At 42.9% G+C, this 14996-nt stretch overlaps 1 protein-coding gene across 1 annotated transcript in view; it reads right to left on the bottom strand.

Moving 5' to 3' along the window:
- Window positions 1–1019: 1019 nt before the first annotated feature.
- LOC144772216 (3 beta-hydroxysteroid dehydrogenase/Delta 5-->4-isomerase-like) overlaps window positions 1020–14996 on the bottom strand; it is a 114698-nt gene continuing 100721 nt past the window's right edge. Inside the window, exon 3 of the mRNA XM_078656362.1 lies at window positions 1020–14068. Within this exon, the coding sequence (XP_078512488.1) occupies window positions 13251–14068 (818 nt within the window). The 3' untranslated portion in view covers window positions 1020–13250. The remainder of the gene's footprint in view (window positions 14069–14996) is intronic.

Below are 14996 nucleotides of genomic sequence, written 5' to 3'. Positions count from 1 at the left end.
ACTTCTGCAGAGATACATGCATTATTATCAACAAACTGCTCAGTACTTTTCGCAGAAATGTTAGGGCAAAATTAAACATGTCTGATACCAGCGAAATCGTACATGTATTTAAGACGATTTTTTCGGGACTGTTAGCACCATTTGAAGCAGTCCTCTGCATTTTTCCAAATTATGTGCACTCTGTGTTTGGCGGCCTGCCTCTCATTTTGGGACTCGTAGCAGGAATTCTATTTTTATTACTTTTGCTCCGATATGGCAAGTCCCGTCACCAGCGATATCCATACTACCATGGAACAAGCCCTCCTAGCAATGCGGTATCGTGAAAGGATTACACAGATTCTTGACATGGCTTGTTTAAGAGATCTGAATACCACTTGGTTCCTTTCATTCAGACCAATCTGGCAAGATTGCATCTTACTTGTTCTACGATGCCTGCTTTGGGGAGAAGAATGCATGTTAAACATTTGTCTTACACTTCCATCAGTTCTGCCATCGGATGTTGATGCCTTGCTAGGTCCGGTAACGACTCATGCATCGTGTTGCCACCAATGGCTACCAATCCTGCTGACGGCATTTATTGATGTCTCACCCGCAAGTCTGACTGAGGGTGAGATACGAGGAACAACAGGCACACTGGTACCATCTGATATGAGCATTGCTAATGCGGCAACTGACGCTGACGGCGTTGTTTCACCTACTGTGGTAGACGATTTCTTTGCCAGCTTTGACGATTTGATGTTTTCTCCCGGCACCGAGAATAACTTTTGAAATTAGCACACAGCGTTCTCTGAACTCTGAATTCGGCCTTCACGTCTCAATAACAGAGGGCCCGATTCACAGAACTAACTTAAGACAAAATCCTAAACTTACTACTTTTGGTATTCACAGAAGTTAGGATTTTGTCTTAAGACAGACTTAAGACCGACTTAAGACAGTTTTAAGTTAGGATTCTGTCTTAAGTCTGTCTTAAGACAAAATCCTAACTTCTGTGAATACCAAAAGTAGTAAGATTAGGATTTTGTCTTAAGTTAGTTCTGTGAATCAGCCCCACCGCTTCTAACTTTGGAACTCTATTTTTCAATACAATTTGAATTTTTTCCAAAATGAGAACTTTTTATGGCACATAGTAATCTGCTTAAAGTAGAACTATTCTTAGAGAACAAGAATTATTTTGAACACTTCCTAGAGACAATACTTGGCGTTGTCCTCGAAACTAAAAACGTTTATATATTCTGCTATGGAATGGTCTAGAATTTTTTTTTCTGTACTTAACAACCATTTCATAAATGTAATATTTTGTGATTCATTAGGTTAGCATTAATCATTTCATGCTATATATCATATATGTACACACTTTTCTCCAATGGGAACAGTTTATACTCATTTCATGTACAGCCTTTTTCAAATGCAAATTTTGTGTTTTGGGTGGGTCTGTAAACACATTCTTTAGATATATTTCAGTACTTATAATTTAGTAATGTTGAATTTAATAAAGTCGATTGGGGGTTGTATATGAATTTAGGACCCTAGTGTAATTTTCCTGATTCATGCCCATATATAGGTATAAATCACCCTATCCTTATATAGGCATAGAAATCATAACCATATTTAGACTTAGCCTAGCCAGTCCAAATGCGGCATGGCTACTTGAACTAGTTCCGAGAATCCACAACGATTTCTTGGAAAAACCTGCCTTCAGCAGTCAGGGACTTCCCCTTGTTTGAATATTGATTTATGCCAGAACTGAAGGAGTTTTCAAAGAACAGAGTCTCTGATGATGTTATTATGTCCAAACTTACTCAAACTCGGCACCTTCAAGGTATAAATATGCCCACATTTGCCCAGGCAAACAAACAGTGGTTTGGAGCAGTTCGACTATCTACTTGCCTGACACCCTGCTACAGCAAGTGCCGAAGGAAGCCGACCATCCAGCAGATGCACTGAGAGAGACGCTGTCTTTTCTCCTGCCGAGAAATCCAGCTCCAGTGTTTCCAGGCTACCCTTGCGGGTGGCTGGGAAATCGATTCCTGAGAGAGAGAGATACAAGACCTCCTTCATTCTAAACCAAGGTACGGAGATGATTAGACCCTTAGAGAATTCTTGGAGAGATTCTTGGCAAAGAATAGCAAACTTAAGCTACGCCTCACTTACTTCTTCCCTCGTACTAGATCTAGGTTACGTACACCGGGGTAGGCGTATTTTAGAAGCACCAGTTGAGCACTTTTAGTCTTTATTTATTAATGTATGTATTTCATGTTATTTTATATGGCTTAGAAACCATACCATGCTTTTACAGTATTATTTTATAATACTCTTCATACTGTACGCATTGTACTTTGCAACCAGTATTACGATTGTGGCAGTTCATTTCTTATGCTTGAGAAAGAAGACTGTTCTATAAATACTTTTTATTGAAAACGCCCGTCTCTCTATTTCTCAGCACCTCTGGTGAAAAGAAGCATGCACGATTGACTGAGTGAAATAACTATCTATTGTTTCGGCTACAAGCAAAGGCAGCGGTGCAGTGTTACCTAAAGGGTTTCCACTCAAATACTCTTACATAACTGATACAAACAATGTTCCATTTGCTCGAATCCCTGGAGTGGGGGATAGGATGATTCCAAACATGAAACCTAGATTAGGACTAATCCTAGCAGCATATGAAGGGCTCGCCTCTGCTCATGCAGGTGTTTCATCCAAGTATCGTTATGAAAACAGAGATACTGGTGACCAGGCATTAGGAAACATACCAGAAACTTTGTTTTGGACTGTGAAATATGTCAGAAGATGAAAGTCTCTACTGTGAAACGTCCTGCGCAGACGCCTCTGTTAATCTCAAATAAACCATTAGTGTGTGTTTACCTGGACCACTGCGGTCCCTTACAAAGGGATGGTAACTACAAATATATCATGGTCGCAGTGGATTCGTGTTCTAGGTTCCTTTGGATGTGGCATCAGGACTCGGCTGACGCTCAAACTGTTATAAAAGATTTTAAAGGCTTTATCGGCACATACGCAATTGGCATGCTACATATTGACCAGGGTCCTGCGTTTAGCTCTTGAGCTTATAAAGATGCCATGGCCAGTTTGGGCGTTGCATTGTGGTACTCTTCTCCATTCCATCCTGAGGGAAATTCGGTTGTGGAAAGAAAAAAACGGGACATAAAACAATCTATAACAGCTAGGGTATTAGGCTCGGGTGACGGGTTGGTCAAACATCTTTATGGGGTCCAACGTAGTCTTAACAACTTGCCAAGAAGTTCTCTTGAGGGTGTCACTCCATATGAGGTCCTATTTGGGACAAGAATGTTGGCTCCGGACCTTGATTGTCACACAACAGTGGTGGGTAATAAGAAATTTGATATCAAAGATCGTTTGGCTGTTTTATAGGACTTAAATGAACTAAGAAAGAAACAAAGGAACGTGTTCCTGAGCCAACCACCACTAGGGAAAAACCAACTGTCCCAGCAAGGCCTGTCTGGATCCCAAAGCTTGGTGATCCAGTCAGAGAAAAGATCCACAGACAAGAAGGAATTTGGGCCTTCTTACAGACAACCAGTACCTGTCCTAGCAATCCACGGAACAAGAACAGTGATACTGCCACCCCTTGCTGGTAAAAAGGAGAACAGGTTTGTGTCTAGCGACCTGATCACACCACCCTATGTGGCCGATACTAAGCCGCAGGCCAAGTAGACTCCGCCAATGTAGCAGACGCACTCCTCCAGCTACAATCCAAAGGTACAAACTGAGAGACTCATCACCATTGAGAATCTACAGTGAGAAAAGCAGGACTAAGCAACAAAGCTATGGAACTTGTACCTCTTGAGACCCAAATACCAGTTCGTCATAAAACATCTGTCTACAATAAAGTAACACCTATCTACAACGAAGTAACGAGTGATCAAGTGGTTCCAGCGATTTCAACAAATCCAGATGCAATCCCAACCATTGACAGAACTGCCTCTGGCTATTTCATTAACTTTGATACGTTTTCTGAGGATCCCAGCGAACCTGAAACAACACCAGCAAAATGAACTTTCAATGAACAAGCAACTGACTTTTTTCATCACCTGGAAAAAACTTATCTGGTTTCACCATGGAATGAACTTTGGATTGTGTTGGGAATATTTTTTCTTCTACTTTGGTTAGTAATAACTCTGGGTATGCTGATACATGGAAGATATGTAAAAATGGACACAGCAAGTAAGAAAGTCAACTTACTCCTCAAGCCACACAAATCATCCCATCGTGAACAAAGAGACTTGTCAGCAGTGAACATCACAGCCGTTCCTATGCCCGATGGTATAGCTTGGGACAAAACAGAATATGACATTTTTGGCCCGTCTGAGCTGTTGAAGATTCCACACTTATTCAAGATTTCATTAAGTGACTTTATTACCTCTAGTACCTTTTCTTGGGATTGGGACTTCGAGACTGTTAATAATATGATGTCTGATCTAGAGATGTCTGTAGTCTTCACAAATCATGAATATTTAGAGGGTTCATCAGACTATGAACAAATGTATTGTTATAACCATTATGGTCATCTTTCTTGCACAAATCTGCAATGCCTAGAAATGTATATATGTATAACCAATTGGGACATTGTCCTACACCTCCAAAAGGTAGCTCAACAACATTTGCAAATAAGTTTCCATATTTTTGAGGGTTCAATGTATCAAATGCAGAAACATTTTATTTAAAAATGTGAACAGAACAGGAATGAAAATTATGTTAACCAATAACAAACAGATGTATTCTGCAGCCTTTTATGCTCAACTGTCTAGACAGGGTTTCGACTTTTGGAAAGACATCATTGAGACAAAAACTGTCCGGGGTTCAAAGGTTTTGCAAGTGCAGGGGGTAGAAGCTTTGTTTAGAGCCTGTATCATCCCTGACCAAATTATATTTTGAAGGACACTGTCCAACAAATGTCTTGCCTTGGGTTAGCCAAGATCAAGGACATGAACACACCGACCATACCTATACCTGTGAGTAATACCTCTACACGGGGGAAGGTCTACGTACATAATATTTTACATCACAACTGATAAAATCCAGATTGGAAAAAATGGTTGCTCTGGCCCATAGACACAAATAACTGTCAAGATCGATTCCTGAACAAAACTCAAGGTTTCAAAGTCAATAGGGGGACCCAAGATATGTCCAAAGACAGCATCCTGGGGTAATAACAACATACAGTGTAGAGAAGCTATGCCTTGATTGGCTACAGAAAGCTACACTACAGGATGTAAAACAACACTTTCCTTTACTTAAAGATGGTGCAGACCTTAGGGAATTCTTGTTAGGACCAAGAAAACTGCATCAAAAACGTTTCATATATGCCGGTATATATGCTGCATATAACGAAATATGGAAGATTACGCAACCAGAGACTGCAGAACGAATACAAGAAATTGATCGTATTAATTTAGAGAAATCTCTCTCTGTCGTAGACAATGGGTTAATGACTCTGTCGTCCAGGATATATTCATTGGACAGCATTGTGTCTTCTGCCATAGACATCATGGAACAAGACTTGGTCATGTTGCAACATGGTCAGTCTCACCTACGTTCTATTAGGCTATTAGGTTGGACGCTCCAAAACTTGTGTTCATGCTATGTGCCTTGGCGTTTAACCAATACAACGTCACTGTTTTCAGAATTCAATCTCACTGATAAAGAGATCGAACTGGCACAAAGGGGTGCAGACTATACGGTGCTAAGCATTGAAAAACTGGAAAGATTACCATTCACTGTGGCAGAAAAACCAGCTACTGAATAGATAATACATGGAACAATCACTCTGCTGATTATAATTTTCCATTTTCAGTATTGCCTAAAACACATACCAGCAGGCAAATATGAAAGGGTGGGTAAAGAATACATCAAGACATCCTGGGATTTACCATAAGTTCAAGTTCAGGCATTTATAAAGCGCACTACTCACCCAGAGGGTCTCAAGGCGCTAGGGGGAGGGGATCACTGTTTATCGAATAGCCAAGTTTTCAGTTCTTTTCTGAAGGAGATGTGATTCTGAGTAAGGCGGAGGTGGGTGGGGAGTGAGTTCCAGGTCTTGGCAGCCAGGAAGGAGAAGGATCTGCCACCCATGGTGGTTTTTCGGATGCGCGGGACTGCGGCGAGGGCTTGATTGAATGATCTTAGTTGGCGGGTGGGATAGTAGAAGGATAGTCGGGTGTTGAGGCATTCGGGTCCTAGATTATAAAGGGCCTTGTGTGCGTGGGTAAGAAGGCGGAAAGTGATTCTTTTGTTGACGGGAAGCCAGTGGAGGTTTTTTAAGTGACCGGTGATGTGTTCTTGGCGAGGGATGTCTAATATGAGTCTCGCTGATGCGTTTTGAATGCGTTGGAGCTTTTTCTGCAATTTTGTTGTAATTCCGGCGTAGAGTGTGTTGCCATAGTCCAGTCGACTTGTGACCAGTGCATGGGTGACAGTCTTTCTTGTTTCGAGGGGGATCCAGCGGAAGATCTTTTTGAGAATGCGAAGGACGTTGAAGCAGGAGGACGATACAGCGTTGACTTGTCTGGACATTGAGAGAGAGGAGTCTAGAATGAAGCCAAGGTTACGTGCATGGTCTGTGGGTGTGGGCGCTGATCCCAAAGCGGAAGGCCACCAGGAGTCGTCCCAAGCTGAGGGGGAGGATCCAAGGATGAGCACCTCCGTTTTGTCTGAGTTGAGTTTTAAGCGGCTCTGTTTCATCCATTCGGCTACTTCTTTCATACCTTCGTGAAGGTTGTTTTTGGCGGTGTTGGGGTCTTTGGTGAGGGAAAGGATTAGCTGGGTGTCGTCGGCGTAGGAGATGATGTTGAGGTTATGTTGACGTGCGATGGAGGCGAGGGGACTCATGTAGACGTTGAAGAGGGTGGGACTGAGTGAGGAGCCTTGGGGTACGCCGCAGATGACTTCGGTGGACTCGGAGTAGAAAGGGGGGAGTCGGACTCTCTGGGTTCTTCCTGCTAGGAACGAGATGATCCAGTCCAAGGCTTTTCCTTGTATGCCGATGTTGTAGAGGCGTTGTATGAGGGTGTTGTGACAGACAGTGTCGAAGGCGGCGGAGAGGTCGAGTAGAATGAGGGCCACTGTTTCACCGTTGTCCAGGAGTGCTCGGATGTCGTCTGTCGCCGCAATGAGGGCGGTTTCGGTGCTGTGTTTGGCTCGGAAGCCGTTTTGTGAGGGATCCAGGGAGTTGTTGGATTCGAGGAAGGCTGCGAGTTGGCTGTTGACGGCTTTCTCGATGACTTTGGCCGGGAAAGGGAGGAGGGAAATGGGTCGGTAGTTTTTCAGTTCTGAGGGGTCTGCTGTTGGTTTTTTCAGAAGGGCGCTGAGTTCGGCGTGTTTCCATATTTCTGGAAAGGAGGCGGAGTTGAAGGAGCAGTTGATGACATCGCGGAGTTGGGGGGCGATGATGGAGTCAGCTTTGTTGAAGATGTAGTGGATCCGAGGGTGAGCCAGAGTGGATTGAGTTCATGAGGCGAATGGTATCTTCAATGGTGATTGGGTTCCAGGACTTGAGGTAGTTAGTTGGAGGGGTGGGAACAGAAGGGGGTGGGGTGAGTTGGTCATTGGGAGTATTCATGAAGCTGTTGTGGATGTCGGCGATTTTGTTGTAGAAGAAGGAGGATAGCGCATCGCAGAGGCCTTGGGAGTTAGTGATGTCGTTGGATGCTGAGGGAGGGTTGGTGAATTCTTTGACGATATTGAAGAGTTCCTTGCTGTTATGAGAGTTGTTGTTGAGACGGTCCTTAAATGCTGATTTCTTGGCGGATCGAATCAGTTGGTGGTGTTTGCGGGTGGCTGTCTTGAGGGAGGCCATGTTGTCTGAGGTTGGTTCTTTTCTCCAGTTCTTCTCCAGGGTGCGGCATGTCTTACCATACACACACAGATGTTGGAGTGGGGGGCATGAAGTGTTTCTTATCGGTTCAAACTGTGAAAACGCTCTAAGTGGTTATCTCCTTTGTCAGGGTATTAATGTACATGGGGCCTGGGATGGTTCCTCTAACAACTTATCCTGTCACCTGCAAGGTTCACCAGCTACAGTGATTGATCCAATTTTTGGACAACTTTCAAATGGAAGTTACCTCATGTTGAACGATCACAGCTGCTGTGGCACGTTGCCAGGTATTCCATATCTAGTAACTGTGATATCCAGGGTCACTTGCTGTATGCAAGTATTGTTTCCACAAGCCAAGACAGCCAGGGAGTCGCTTTTATGGTCTTCACTGAACATCTCTTCTATAAGAATTGATACTCTAAGCAGAATGAAAGCTATTCTTTTGCAAAAAACTGTGCCACTGACCTCGGCCAAAGAGACCTATGATCTACAAGTCGCAAGGACTTCTGCCGAGATACATGCCCTCTTGAATACAAACTGCCCTATACATTTCTCAGAAATGTTAGGTCGTTTCTTAAATATGTCTGAAACGAGCGGTGTTGTACATGTATTTAAGACTGTGTTTTCCGGACTGTTAGCACCTTTTTAGGCAGTCCTCGGAATCATTCCAAACTTCGTGTTTGGCAGACGTCCCCTACTTTTGGGACTCGTTGTAGGGATATTATTTTTGCTCCTACTGCTGCGATATGGCAAGGCAAATCCCCAGCGACACCCAATTCACCACGGAGAGAGCTCTGCAGGAGATGAAGTGTCATGAGCGCATCGTCCAAATTTTGAATTGACCTCATCTACGATAATTAAATACCACATGGTTTCTGTCATTCAGACCTATCTGGCAAGATTGCATCTTACCTGTTCTACCTTGCCTGCTATGCGGAGAAGAATGCATGCTAGACATCTGTCTAACACTCCCATCAGTCATGCCAACATATCTTGATACTTTGCTAGACCCTGTAACGGCCCATGCTGTGTGTTGTCACGAGCAGCTAACAATTCTGATGATGGCATTCATTGAGATCTTCCAGACGCAAAATCCAACGGCTGAGGTACGAGAGGAAACAACAGGCACACAGGTAACATACGATACGAACATTGCTGATGCGACCAATGCTGAAGGCGATGCTTCTCGTCCATGTGCGGTTAATCTTCTAAACGAGGTAATGCAACTTTCGCCTACAATGATAGATGACTTTTTGTCTCCAGACATAGAAGATTTCATGTTTTCTCCAAGCCCTAACACTGACTTTTGATTTTGGCACACAGTGTTCTGAGAGACTTTGAATTTAACCTTCATTTTTCGAAAACAAGGGACTAACTTTGGAACTTTTTCCTATGAATAATTATTTTTTTCTCAAATTGGTATTGTTCATTTTTTGGCACAAATAATCTGCTTATAGTAAAACTATTCATTGAGAACAAGACTTCTTTGAATACTTCCAGTAACAATATATGACCTTGTCGACAACCAAATGATTATGTAATCTGAAATTAAATGGTTTCGACCTTTTTTCTTCTGTATTTACGAGCCATTTCATAAATGAATATTTTCATGATTCATTCAATTTCAATTTTGGATGTAAACATATGCTTAGAATGAGACATTGCTTTAATGTGTACAGCACCAATGCATGTTTGTGCTTACAACCAGTTCTAATGCATTTTCAATGTATTTTGGACATGTTTTTAGCACTTCATGTGTAGATATATTTTAGATATGTTTAACATGTTTAGAATTTAGTAACGTCGTACATACGAAAGTGGAGTGGGTGTTGTGTATCGATTTAGATGCCATATGAATTTTCCGATTCATGCCCTTAAATAGGTGCATTTCACATTGCCCTTATATAGGCATAGAAATCCAGTCCTTATTTAGGCATGGTCCATGCTAACCAAATACAGGCATGGCTATTTACATCTGTTCATCTACATCACAACGAGTTCCTGGAAAACCAGACTCTTAAGCTTTAAGGACTTCCCCTTGACTGGATATTGATTTCTCCAAGAACTCATTTATTATGCATGAACATCTATTCCTTAGGGGTTCATTCATGACGTACTTATGCCCGACTTGTACGTCAATACTGGCATTCCTAAACACCTTCAAGGTAAAAATATACTTTCACTTGCTATGGCAAGGCACGGTGCGATCCTCCTTGCCGAGAATCCAGCTCCAATGTTTCTGACTCCCCTTGAGGGGTGTTAGACAATAGAGTCCTGGAAAGCAATACCAACCTCTCTCATTCTACGGTATGGAGCTGATTAGAACCTAGAGAAACTTTTGGCAATTCTTGGCAAAACTAAAGTAAACTAAACTATAGCTAAAACAGGCTTTTGTGGCTCACGCATCCAGGAAAACGACAGATCTGTATACATCAAGATTTCCCTATATCCATCAGGATCTCCTTAACTGTTGTTAGCCCCTGAAAACATTACCAAGACCCATGGAACAAACCTAACATCTCCATGTTGTAAATATTAGGAACCTCGCCATGTTGTAAATACTAGGATTATATTAGGGAATGAAAGCTGTATGTAAGAATGTGGGAATGAGCATAATGACAGGAATGAATGTCAAAGAATGAATGCTGTATAAACACTTTGCTGGGTAGGACCGGTCACAGGTTTAGAATTCTGTTTCTCCATTTTATCTTTTCCTTTTTATCATGTATATTTGATGATGTATATACTATGTGTATTCAAAAAAAATGTAAGTTGCTTTTTGTACATTGCCCTTTCGATACATAAAATCAAAATAAACTAATAAATAATATACATACTAAAAAGTCTAAACTCTCCTGATGTATATGTACATTGACTTGCCCTATATTCTGTGCAGTTCTGGTTCCTAGATACACCACTCCTCCAGTATTAGTTGGATCCCACCTGGGACCTTAATATATCAAGGGCAGGGTTGTTCTTTTGTTTTCTCTCTAAGTTATAGCTAAAACAGTACCTACTTCGTCCCTCGTACTAGACTTAGGTTAGGTACACTGGGGTAGGATTATTTTAGAAGCACCAGTTGAGTATTTTAGCCTGTGTTATTTATGTATGTATTTTTATATATGTCATAGCTACAGACCATGCTATTACAGTGTTATTTAATATTACTGTTTACACTGTACGCATTATACTTCGCATTCTGTCTTACGATTGTAGCAGTTCATTTCTCTTGCAGAGAAATAAGACTGTTCAATAAACCCTTTTATTGAAACGTCCATCTCTATATTTCTGTGCAACTCTGTAGAAACGAAGCATGCATGATTGACTGAGTGAAACTGTAATCTATTGTCTCCACGACTCTGAAGATATTGTTCTGACTCTAAAGGAAACAAAGTTGTCATGTTTATGCGGTGTCAGAAACTAATCCCTTCTTGTTCATTCGAGAAAGTTTCTAGTGACTTCTGAGTTAGCTGGCACCCACAAGTAATTAAGTTTAATGCACTCGATAGAGACATACTGACCTCAGTCCTATGTCAAATCTATCGTGTATATTATTCCAATGTGCAGAGCCTATCAGGGATATAGGAACTACACTACACTACTTCTTACCATGTTCTACACTTGGGTTAGGAACACTGGGGTAGAACTTGTTAGAGAAGCATCTTATGAGTACTCGCATTTTTAGCTTATGTTATTTATGTATATGCATATATGTGTCATAGCTAAAAGATAATGCTAGAGCAGTATTATTTCTTTCTGCTGCTTATGCTGTACATAATATATCTCGCATACTGTCTTACGATTGTAACAGCTTATATCTCTTACACGAGAAACAAGACTGTTCAATAAACCCTTTTATTGAAACGCCCATCTATTTTTTCTATGGAACTCTGAAGAAACTAAGCATGCACGATTAGCTGAGTGAAACTGTTATCTGTTGTTTCCACGATTCTGAGAGGGTTCCGATTCTAAAGGGAAACAAAGTTGTCATGTTTATGCGGTTGCCAGAAACGACTCCCTTCTTGTTTACAATGAGTTTCTAGTGGCCTCTGAGTTATCTGGCACAAAGTAATTAAGTTTAATATACTCAATAGGGGCATACTGACCTCAGTCCTATGCCAAATCTATAGGGTATATTATTCCAATGCGCAGAACCTATGAGGGAAATAGGAACTACACTACACCTGAATGCTACTAGTCTGGTAAACCATTTCCCCAAAGCTGGGGTCAAGTGCTCCTCCTGTACCCCCGTTGTCACATGATTCTATACATACTAAAGGATTATTAATTAAAGTGGGCAAAGAGTCCTCTCCATGCATTTCTTAAATAATTAACACTTATTCAGCAACCATACTTTACTAATCTCAGGGTTAAATTGCTCCTCTCTTGCTTTAGGGCACTGCACTGGCCTGGTTGGTCTTTCATTCATCATGTTCAAGCCTACCTTCAAGACACAACTGTTTAAAGAGTACCTCTGCTTGCTTCCAGTAGGCCTGTTCATTCATCCAATCAGAAACATCCAATGCAGCCTATCAGAACACACCACACACACACGCCATGACTCCCGCCCCAGTCTCTGGTGTACATCCCTTTGTGCTAGAACTTCTTCAATTGCTCAAATCTCTTTTGGCGCATTCACCATCACCACCACCAAGCTGATCTGGCGATTGTTGTGCCACAAGTCTGTGCAATGTGTCTGAAGAATAGGGCTTCATGTTGTAGGCAGCTCACAATTGACTGTCCACTTTCCCAAATTATTTGTGACAAGTTCTTTGATTGTCACCTAAGATGTTGGATGCATCTCAAGTCTTTGGCACTCTAAGGTATTAAGTCACCATTTACCCAACACACACTCCTTAGGTGGAAGTAGCAAAGGTGAGGACTGTCCTCGCCACATCGAATGTTTTGGACAAGGGCTTCTCCCAAGAACTCTGCCATATATCCAGAAGTCTCGTGATCAAGAGGAGTCAGACAAAGGAATACTAGAGGACGGAGTTTCACTCCTTAGAAGGAGCATCAGGTCTGTGAATAGGTAGTCTGTGGTGAACCGAGTCAAACATGCAGGTTATGCAAAGGGGAGGTGACAAAGAGAGTGTTGTATGAGTGTCACAGTGGACGGGTTCCGCCTTTTCAGGCACATGTCCTTGGGCTTGTCTTATAGCTTTAGGTGGCTGATCCTTATGTGATGTTGCCCCTTTCAGAAGTTCTCAGAATGAAATGTCTTGTTACCCTCCTGAAAGAGGTTATGGATGCAGCTTGGCGTTTCAATGGAGCTAGCGTCCACCCTGAGGAATAACACATGAATCAAAAATATAGCGTGCTTGGTTCACCAGAAGCAGAGTGTAGAGTAGTAGGCCCAGCGTGTGTCGTTTACGTCGCCATGGGCGACTCGTAGACTTTAACGTTGCTTTTTTTGCTTTAGAATCTCCCTGCGTAGTGGGACCTGGGCTGCCATCCAGTTGGCTGTCATCCGCTTGGCGTCATCCCAGCTATAGCGGGGTTTGTAACTAAAGTCCTTTTGGGCTTTCTTGTAGGAGAAGGTGAACGGGGTGTTGAGCAAGGTGAGCAGATGGCGGTTGGTCGGTGGCACAAATTTCACGAAAGGGCTCAACAAGAGGCTTACCACCTCCATCACAAACGCAAAGGCGTAGAGGAGCGAGAGGGGCATGCAGAGCTTGGGCTCCACCCCAAAGCCGAACTCCTTGCCCAGCTCATGGTTTAAGTCTGAGTAGCTCATGTGCGGCGTGTCGTCTGAGATGTAATAGAACTGGCCAGCGATCCCAGACACGCGCTCTGGGTCCCTCATAGCTTTGGCGGCCTGAAGGTGTGCCCATGCCACATTCCCCACGTAGGCTGGGTTTACAGCAGCCTCCTTCCGGGAGAACCTCTGGAAGACATCTCTGTTCATGATGGCTCCATCCAGGTGCAGCTGCAAGAACTGACTTTCTTCTCCAAAGATGTACATGCAGCGTAAGGCGCAGGTCACCAGGCTGGTGCCGTTGCTCAGTTGTTGTCCGTTGGCCTGCAGCACACACTGCTCAGCGATGCGCTTGCTCTGGCTGTACGGGAAACTGTCGTTACTGTCATACACGAGGTCTTCGCTGCCATTGATGATAGGGTCCCCTCTCATGTTCGGACCGATCGCCTCCACACTGCTAGTATAGACGAAGTACTTCACGTTGTTCTCCGCGCAGGCGTCCAACAGCAGCTGGGTACCTTGAAAGGAAGAGACTGTGGTTATTGGGCTGTGAAAGGCAGCTTCAAATTAACAAAACTTTCTGAGAGTTTCTAGTAAGAGCATAACTTTCACTACCACAAAGTACAGAAGGTTGACATTTGCTCAGCCAATTAGAATGCTCAGATTACTTACCGGTATCTTCATTACTTTCAGCCCTACTCTTCCTTATACAATCAAAACTGTGAGTTGGATCACATCTCCGAGACAGTATTACATGCTGAGGCCACACCTCACCCACCCTACCCAGAACAGCCGTCCAGTATCCAAGCCTCCATCAACGGCTGAACACTGCCCAGGACGCCACGACTGTGCAGCCAACAAGCCATAAAATGTAAGCATAGTGGGCCCGATTCACAGAACTAACTTAAGACAAAATCCTAAACTTCCTACTTTTGGTATTCACAGAAGCTAGGAGTTTGTCTTAAGTTTATCTTAAGACAGACTTAAGACAAAATCCTAACTTAAGTCTGTCTTATGTCTGTCTTAAGACAAACTTAAGACAAAATCCTAACTTCTGTGAATACCAAAAGTAGTAAGTTTATGATTTTGTCTTAGGTTAGTTCTGTGAATCGGGCCCAGTGTGAACAGATGCACACTGGCAGAAATAAACCAGTGGTTTTTGGGATGTGAGAATGCTTCACTTAAGAATGCACTCCACAGCCAACTCCCTTAGTAGCAACAAAGGTCCAGTCAACAGCCCACTACACCCAGAAGGTCAGAGGCAGCACCGCCCTACAGAAGAGAGTCACCTGAATACAGAGGAACCACATTCTGCATCTACCACCAGCGCCTCCACAGAGGCTGACCAGCTCAAGGCCTTCAACCATGCCATTCTCCAAGGAAGGGAGGCTGAGTACCACTGGAGGGGACCCCACTAGCAGCAGTGTGGATAAAAAGATGCCTGAG

Source organism: Lissotriton helveticus, chromosome 8, assembly GCF_964261635.1.
Source record: "Lissotriton helveticus chromosome 8, aLisHel1.1, whole genome shotgun sequence".
Classification (NCBI taxonomy): domain Eukaryota; kingdom Metazoa; phylum Chordata; class Amphibia; order Caudata; family Salamandridae; genus Lissotriton; species Lissotriton helveticus.
The sequence above is the reverse complement of the archived record's forward strand: the minus strand, read 5'-3'. Positions and strand labels throughout refer to the sequence as shown.